The sequence below is a fragment of the Mastomys coucha genome, unplaced genomic scaffold (assembly GCF_008632895.1).
Source record: "Mastomys coucha isolate ucsf_1 unplaced genomic scaffold, UCSF_Mcou_1 pScaffold21, whole genome shotgun sequence".
NCBI classification, from domain to species: domain Eukaryota; kingdom Metazoa; phylum Chordata; class Mammalia; order Rodentia; family Muridae; genus Mastomys; species Mastomys coucha.
In genome coordinates, this window is record NW_022196904.1 from 128,068,747 (window position 1) to 128,077,513 (window position 8,767).

Below are 8,767 nucleotides of genomic sequence, written 5' to 3' on the forward strand. Positions count from 1 at the left end.
CTCATACACACACACACACACACACACACACACACACACACAACCACACAGAGGAGCCGAAAGAGGACTGGCTCTATCCAGCAATTGCCACAGACTTCATGGCTTTCAGTAACAAAAATGTACTTTCCCTTAGTTCAGGGTATCAGAAACACACAACGGTCCTCGCGGCAATATGGGTGGGTGACTTCCAGAAGCTCTGAAGCCCTTCCTGCTTGCTGCCTTCTAGCCACAGGGACAACTAAAGCACATCACTGCAGCAGCTCTCAGGCTCCATCTCACCTCCTCCTGGTTTTCTCGCTTTGCCTCTACAATAAGATAGGTCATTTTCCACGGTATCTAGGACTTGTGACAACCTAACTGTGTCATTATCTCAACTTGGTGCTAGAGAAATGGCTCATCAGTTAAAAGCACTGGCTGTTCTTCCAGAGGAGCAGAGTTCCCTTCCCAGCATGGTGGCTCATAGCCATGTATACTTCCAGGCCCAGGAAATCCAATGCTATCCTCTAGCCTGTACAAGCTAGACACATATGTGATACACAGATATAATGCAAGCAAAACACCCATACATGTAATAAATAATTTGTAAAAGTCTCTCAATCATATCCAAAACCTCATGAGTGAGGCCCCACCAACTCATTGTTCAGGGAATTCAAGCACAAGTAGGTACATCAGCCTCAGAGTCAGCACAGGAAAGGGTTACCTAAGGAGAAATGGCACATCATCTCACCAGGGGCCTAAGATCCATCTCCTGGCTGGCTCCAGCATCTAGGTAAGGTTTAGGAGTTCTCATATCATGAGGAATCATGGGAAATTTCACTAGTAGTATCAGACAGATGTTGGGTTCTTAAGATGACTCCAGCATATGGTTAACAGAAGGGCTGAAAGGAGATGAGGATCTTTAAAGAAGGGTTAGCCAGACATTCGGAGAGGCTACGGCAGAAGCTGCCTGATGGAGTATGTCTCCCAAAACAATCTGTAGCCTTAGCTTCTGCCTGGGAGGAACCAGGAACCAGGCACAGCCATGTATGTGTTTAGATCAAGAGTCTTAGCCTAAGTTTCCTGTTCCACACAGTTCAGGGACACTTTGCCTTCTCCTCTAAGTTGAAACTTGATTTCTACATCAAAACAGTAATAAACCACAAGTAGTACATGCAATATGTTTTTATCAGGACATGTATGTGTTTACCAAAACATCACAGCCATAAACAAGATGCCTGGCCGAAGCTGAGTCTCCTATGAAGACCTGAGCACAAAAGTCTCATCCTTGAACCAGACACAGAACAATCAGCCATGCCTCAGAGGCAGCCCTGCATTTTCCCTAGAACCCCAGATAGTAGAGGCCTCTTGTGCTTTGTGAGGGTGGCTGGGCCAGGTCATCTGTCAAGGAATGCAAACTTGTACACACACACACCTGCCCTGCTTCCACTCACTTTTCTTTCCTGCTCTCCCTTCTTCCTTCTCCCATACCCTCATCTCTGGCAGTGAGGGCTAAGGCCAAAGGTCAGGGCTAGGGCATGTATATAGCTCAGATGCATCTTAATGACTAAGATAAAAGGTTTCTGTCCAGGGTCTTACAAATGGGTGTGCTAGTGTGTAAAAATTCTGCCAGTTTATACAGGCAGGGCTCATCCTCTGATCTCAAGGAATTTCTCTTCCCAGGATGCTTTTGTGAGCACATAATTCCAACCAGCATCCACTTTGGTCTCTTCCAGGACTTCCAAAGTGATCACTGAGTTGCTTCCCCTGTCTCATCCAGCAGAGGGCAGCAGTTCCCTAATGAAGAAAGCACCTGCTGCCAGCTTTGTGCCTAGTGAAGCTCCTCCAAGAAGGGCTGGTACTTCCTTTTCTGGATACACACACACAGAGAGGCATGTATGTATGTTTGTACGTACAGATATGTATGGACTGGGACTGAGAAATGATTCCCACCTCTCTGAAACGCAGTAACAAATATCTCACTGAAGCTTGCGTAGAATTTTGGTTAACTTTCTGGAGCCCTCTTAACTCCTTATGCTCAAGGCTAGGAACTGTCACTCCTAACTCTTGGTGATGAAGAAACTAGTTCAGATAAGCTAGAAAAGCACAGGTGGCACACACTTATGAGTTAGCATATACCTGTGTGGCGGAGTATACCTGTACTCCCAGCATTAGAAAGACAGAGGCAGGTAGGGTCAGGAGTTCAATGTCATCCTGGACTACATAGAGAGTCCAAGGTCAGATTGGCCCACACGAGAGTCTAATAAATAAAAAGAGGGGGGAAGAGGAAAAGAGAAGGTGGGAGAGAGGTGAGACTTCCAACCTTGTAGCACAGCTTCAGTTCCTGACTGTTGGGCTCCTGGCCTTGGCCACTAGGGTGACACCTTCTATAATTACCTGGCATGGGGAGCTGGGGTGCTGCTCCAGCTGGACACATTAGGGTAAGTCCCAGGCACCATTGTCAAGTTCACAAGACAAAGCTCTCGGGCACACACTGTGTTAGTTCTAAGGGCTCAGAGGACAGGACATGGGGTCTATTGAAAAACATTCTTGCATATCCATCCCTTCCTTGTTATTTTTTACTGAATTGCAGGATCCTCTGCTATAATGAGTCACTAGGCTTGGTGTGGGTTCTGAGCCTCATGGTGGCCTGTTTCTAAAGGTGACTCATGGGGTAGATGACAGGTGCTGATCTGAAGGGACTGTCCTAAAAGGGCTTTCTATACAAAGAGCAAGCAATCAGAGCTGAGGCAGCAGAGAGGAGCCTGTGCACTGGGGCTCTCCTCAGAGAAGCCCTCACTCCCCAGATCACATCAATCAAGCTGACATTTCCTCCCACAAGAAGATGAGACAACTTGCATTGTTAAGGAGCTTTGATGTACAAAGAGCTTTCCCCAATATACAGGATTCCTCAGTTACTAAGATAAATGAAAGATTTGACATTTATTGTGCATAATTTAAGTTCAAATAGGTTCCCAGTGAAGAAAAATTGCAAGTTGCTGAGCTGGGTCTGTGTCTCTAGTTCCATGCCTTCTGTCACCATTTCAGCTCTGCACTGCTCTTGAGATGCGTTGATTTTATAATTTAGAGAACAAAGCCATATTGTAGAATATTGGGAAACTGTATTTCTATTCTTGAAATGAACTTATCCCCATCTGTGAATTATTTCTTTTTCAGAAAAACACTTAAAATGAGCAAGTGTTTTTTTCTCTCACTTTAAAATATGATTCAAAAACATCAAAAAGCTGACAATGTTTTTTAAAATAAGAAAATAAATGCCAGGTATCTATCAATTTAGAGAGGGAAAGTGTTCTCAAGCTTCTAGGCCAGCCTCTGAGACCTTCCGTGCACGGATGTGATAAAGTGTGTATTTTGCTCCTAATTAAAAGCCTGCTGTGTTGCTCTAAAATGTGGAACAGAGAAGTGCCTGAATATCCATGCATCGGCTCAGGATGAACAAACCAAGCTGCACCCCACTATGTCAGCAAGAACAGCAGGTCTCAGACCTTTGCTTCTACTTTTGCCTTCCCTTCAAACATGGGAAGAATAGCACCAGGGAAGCCAGAGGGCAGAAGGGGCAGATGCACTCCCACAGGTAAATGCTAAGGCCTTGGGAGTTCCTGAGCTAATAATACAGGTAAGTGGTAAGGCCAGTACTTTTTCCTAACACCAGGATCCTAAAAGTTAAGAACTTTGCGCTGAGGCTTTATCCCTAAGAGGGTGTTATGGTCTAAGGTATGGAAAGAGCTTAGCAGTAAGTACCTGATTCATACTCAAACCCTTCTGGGGCCTCTGACTTACCAATGACATACATCTACCAGACCCAGTGGATATAGATTAGATAATGCAACTGCTTCTGATACCTTGGGTGACACACTAGAAATTCCAGAAGCATCAGTAAATCTGGCCAAAAGCAAGCTCAGGGATTCCAAGCAAGGAAGCTGGCAACTGGACTAGCACACAGCAAGCATATCACTGTGCCAGGACCCCTGCCCCTCAGTCCCCAGGGCTCCTCTATGCTCACCTGCCCTATCCCCTAGGTTCCTGTCCAGCCCCAGGAAGTCCCAAAGTCTGACTCAGGATGGGAGCTTAGACTGAAGTTAGTGCTAGTATACAGCTGCATGAGTCAAGCAAGTTTCTACAACCCAACCTGGAGTTAGGCCATGACTGACAGCACTACTTGGAGGGAGTCTCATCTGAATGACACCTACTCCACTCCCGCACCAAAGCCACTGAACTTCCCATGTCTAAGGTTAGATAGCACACACCATCTCTATCCTCTCAGCCCTTCCTCAACCCCTATCACCCATCAAGCTCACAGATGCTACCCAACAGCCTCAGCACCCATCTTTCTAGCTAAAGCCCAGAACCCACCCCATGCTGAGTTCCCATGGACTCCCTGCTGTCAACCTGCTTACATAGTAGACAGAGATGGCTCAAAGATAACCTGCTCCTGATGGACTCTGAACTTCTGTGCACAAAGACTAGATCAGTCTCACTCAACAGACACACAATATTTGTTTCATTAGTTACTAAAAGTTGCTATGGAGACCTTAAGATCACAGAAGGCAGGGGCTGGAGCACAGTGGCTTAAGGTCTTTAAGGAATGACTCACAAGGGTTCCCAGTATAAGGACAGAACCACATCCTTAGAGAGAAGGACAGTAAAGAAGAAACGTGGGGATAGAGTGGAGGTGGAGAACAAAGGCAGGTACTATCCTACTCCACATTAGAGTAAGCAATAGAAAATGATGGGGCTAGAGATGGCTCAGTGGATAAGAGCACTTGCTGTTCTTCCATAGGTCCCTAGTTTGGTTCCGAGCACCTACGTCGAGTAGCTCCCAACTGCCTATAACACCAATACTAGAGGATCCAACACCCTCTTCTGGCCTAGGTATAGATGTGCATAAATTTTAAAAAGTTAAATTTGGCCTATGCTGGCTCATTTCATGTCAACTTGACACAGGGTAGAGTCATTTGAGAGGAGGGTACCTCAAAGGAGAAAATGCCTCCCTCAGATTTGCCTAAGGGCAAACCTGTTATTGTCTTAATTAGTGATTGATGGGGAGGGGTTCAGACTACTATGAGTGGAGCCACCTCTGGCCTGGTGGTCCTAGGTTCTATAAGAAAGCAGACTGAGCAAGCCATGAGGAGCAAGCCAGTAAGCAACACACTTCCATGACCTGCATCAGCTTCTGCTTCCAGGATCCTGCCCTGCTTGAGTTTCTGCCATGACACCCTTCAATGATGGACTATAATGTGGAAGCGTAAGCCACATATACTGCCTGTCACTCATTATTAGGGCAGCTACTTACAGGTCTGACCATTCAGTCTGTCATTCTTCATGGAGAAGCATCCCAGTGCACACAGACAAACATCTGTGACAGTGGGAACCGTTTCAACCATTGCTGCCTAGCTACAAATCTTAAACATGCAATTACAATTAGGCCGAAAGGAATATTGAGATTTCTTGGCATTACTCGAGATCCCCATGCCTACATGGAGTCTGAATAAACTTAAGCTAGACCCCAGTTCTGCTAACAGTCCCAGAATGCTTCTTCCCAGGCTTGGAATCCCACCCTCAAGCTCCTCCCAGAACTATGCATGTGTCCTTAACTCTCCTGAAGGTCTGGAGTGTCACCTGGGTAACACTCCTATATGCTCACTACTCCATGTCTCTTATTCTTCTCCATTACTCTCACACACCCAGACACATGCAGCTCATTTTATCCTCCTACTTAACTCAGAGGCAGTTCTTTCAGAAACAACCCTGCGTGCTGCTGCTGATGGAAGGCACTATTCCTTCATGACTTTCCCCAACTCTTGGCCGTAGGCAGCCTCTCACCAGAGTTCACCCCCTGAAAACAGCTTCCTGCCCTGTCCTGGACCACCTTGCCTCCAATACTATGGCTAGCTTTCCTTGGCCACTCTGTTCTCCCTACAGCTTCTTGCTGCCCTTTAAACGCATTAGCAAGCTAGGTGTACTCCATGCTTGCAAACCCAGCACCAATAAGGTGGAAACAGACGTATTTCAATTTAGAGACTAGCCTCATTTTACATGGCAAGACCCTAATCAAAGTGTGTGTGCGCAACTGAATTAAAAATAAATTAAAATATCGAAAAGAAAGGGTCAGGGTGGACTTGCGTGTGCACTGGCTGTTCCCACTTCTAGCAGCCGCCCAAGACTTCGGCATGAGGCTATCTCCTCCAATTGCTCTCCTTAAGATACCAACTGCGCCAATCTCCTTTCCCTGCTTCTGTGCTGTATTTAACGCTACTCCACTTGACTTTCCCTAGGTTTTTCTTATTGTCTCTTCCCCACTGAAGAGTAAACTCCACCAGGACAGACGCATCACCTCTATACAAGCAGCATCCCAGCCAAGACTGAGAACAGAAAAACTACTTGCTGAAAGGCAGCACAGCATTTTTGAAGTGAAAAATGCTCTGGTTAGGAACAACTGCCCTCTAGTGGTTCAGTACGCTCACTGCCAACTTCATAGTGATTTCGGATACGTCAAGCCCACGAACGAATAATTCCTCTTCATGCTAGAAAAACACACCCAAAAATAAAGCAAATGTCGAGAATGGTTCCCTAGAGCTATACTGAGAGCTCAGAGAACCCCTGAAGCAACACTCTGATGAGATGGGTGCTCAGTAGCTACGGTCAAAGATACTGGGGACAAGAGAGCCTGGATGAAGGGCAAAATTACGCACGCAGGTGCTGGGTTCCAGGTGCTCCGGGGTTCAGAGGCCCCGCCTGCCCACGGCCAAGCGCTCTCTATTGGCAGATCCACGGAGGTTCCGCGTTCCCGTTGGCTCAGCTGTAGGAAGGGTCCAGGCCTTCGAGCATCCAGTCCAGCCGGCCGCAGAAGAAAGTCTGAGGCCTTAAGGACGCAGAGGGCGTCGCGTCCTAGCCCTTACACGACTCGAGAAGGCCGCCTGTATCTGCTAGCGGACTCTTCCAAGACACTCTTTCCCTGGACCGCAGCGGCTCCGTAGGTTCAACCTCAAGACAGCTCGCGCAGACGCAGTCGGCACACGGTGCGCCCCCGGCAGCCCCCGCGGCACTGACCGTCGGAGGAGGCGGAGGGGGATGACGTCATCCGGCGGGGCGACGGGCATTGGGCGCCATTTTGAAAAGGGAAAAAATTCCCTCCCCGGCAGCGGCGGCGGTGGCGGCAGCGGCAGCGGCGGTGGCGGCCCGGGCTGAGCGCTCGGAGCGCCTCGGTCGGCCGCGCTCAGCTGGGCGCGTCCGGCCCGCGCCATGGCAGGTGAGGGCCGTGCGCGAGCGGGCGGGCGGGCGGGCGGACGGACGGTGGTGGGGCGGGGCGGGGCCGGCCTGACGGCGCGCTCTGTTGCAGGAGCCGGAGGCGGCGGCTGCCCGGCGGGCGGCAACGACTTCCAGTGGTGCTTCTCGCAGGTGAAGGGCGCTGTCGACGAGGACGTGGCGGAAGGTGAGGCCCGACCGACCCCCGAGCCCCGGGCGCAAGGTCACGCTCAGTCGCCGGTCCGGACGCGGCCACCTTTGCCCGCCTGACCGGCGTTGTCCCGTGAGACCCTCGGCCGGCCGGCGGCTGAAGAGAGGGAGGGGCGTCCGTAGGGAGACGGCGTGGACGCCGGCTTTGGAAGAGACTGCGGCTGAGTCCCGTTTCGGGGGTCTGTTGGGGAGACAGCGGTGGACGCTAGCCTTGAGAGGCTATGGGGAGATGGCCATGGATGCCGGCCTCGGGGGTCGGTGGGCAGATGGCCATGGAGGCCAGCCTCGGGAGGGTGTGCGGATAAGATCATGGACGCTGGCCTCGGGGTCTGTAAGGAGGTAAGGCTGGGGCAAAGGTATCAAGCCATGTAAGGAAGATGTGGACCCAGGTCTTTGGAGTCTAGGATGTACAACTGTCTTAAATGCATATCTCACTACAGTCTGTATGGAGTAAGACAGGACTGTTAACACTAGTCTCTGGCAGTGACCCCCGCGATTCTGCTAGGACTTGGTACCACAGGGTGAGTCGAGGTCCATTTGTTGTGAAGGGGCGGGTGGAGGGGGTTTGGGGGGAACATGGCAGTTGGTCTTGAGGCCCTGTGGGGTAAATCAGGTCCCAGACACTAATGTGGGGGCCCATGCAGTATAAAAGGGAGATCATGGGCTTTCATCTTCCTGGCACCTGTATAAGGAGGAAGGAGAACTGTGCAGGGTTATCAGTCTCTGGGGGGCCTATGCTGTGTGAGAGTGGACTCAGGATGGGATGGAGCGCTGAGTGCTCTGGGTGCCCAGCTTGTGGGCCTAGGTGTGCTAGTCTGTCCAGTCCAATCTCTGGTCAGGCAGACATCGCGGTCAGCCCTGGATCTCCACCTCTTGGTGTTGAGCAAGAGGAACTTAACTCTGTCATGGGATCTCCTGAAGCTCTTCAGTAGTGGCGTTTTTTAAACTGTTTTCTCTTCCTCCACTGCTCTTTCAAGTCACTTCTCCAGACTTTATTCTTAGGGTTTTTTTGTTTTGTTTTAGACTTATTGGTTGGTTGCAAAAGGTTCTTGGTGTTGTGGCCCAGGCATTAAACTCTCTCTGCCCTCCTCCAGCAAAGTGCTGGGATTTCAAACACACACTGTTTGCAAGCATAGGCCTGTTCCTGCCCCTGCGTGAGTGAGGTTAGAGGACAACTTGCCGGAGTTAATTCTTTTTACCATGTGAGTGAGTCCCAGAGATGGAACTTGGGTCATCAGGCTTGACAGCAAATAGCTTTACCTGCTAAGCCATCTCATCTGCCCCCTTAAATTTTTTTTATTTATTTCTGGTTTTT

General features: G+C 49.5%; 2 protein-coding genes across 3 annotated transcripts in view; one reads left to right on the forward strand and one right to left on the reverse strand.

Annotated features, from left to right (window-relative positions):
• Nucleotides 1-7,158, reverse strand: part of LOC116103148 (MAPK-interacting and spindle-stabilizing protein) — an 11,339-nt gene extending 4,181 nt beyond the window's left edge. Inside the window, exon 1 of the mRNA XM_031388672.1 lies at nucleotides 6,690-7,158. The gene's annotated coding sequence lies outside the window, so the exon portion shown is untranslated. The remainder of the gene's footprint in view (nucleotides 1-6,689) is intronic.
• Ppp2r2d (protein phosphatase 2 regulatory subunit Bdelta) overlaps nucleotides 7,069-8,767 on the forward strand; it is a 40,248-nt gene continuing 38,549 nt past the window's right edge. The window contains exons 1-2 of one of the 2 annotated variants that reach the window (XM_031388668.1): nucleotides 7,069-7,246; nucleotides 7,337-7,429. In XM_031388668.1, coding sequence (XP_031244528.1) covers nucleotides 7,240-7,246; nucleotides 7,337-7,429 — 100 coding nt within the window. In that variant the 5' untranslated portion in view covers nucleotides 7,069-7,239. The remainder of the gene's footprint in view (nucleotides 7,247-7,336; nucleotides 7,430-8,767) is intronic. The other variant, XM_031388670.1, reaches the window with a different exon arrangement.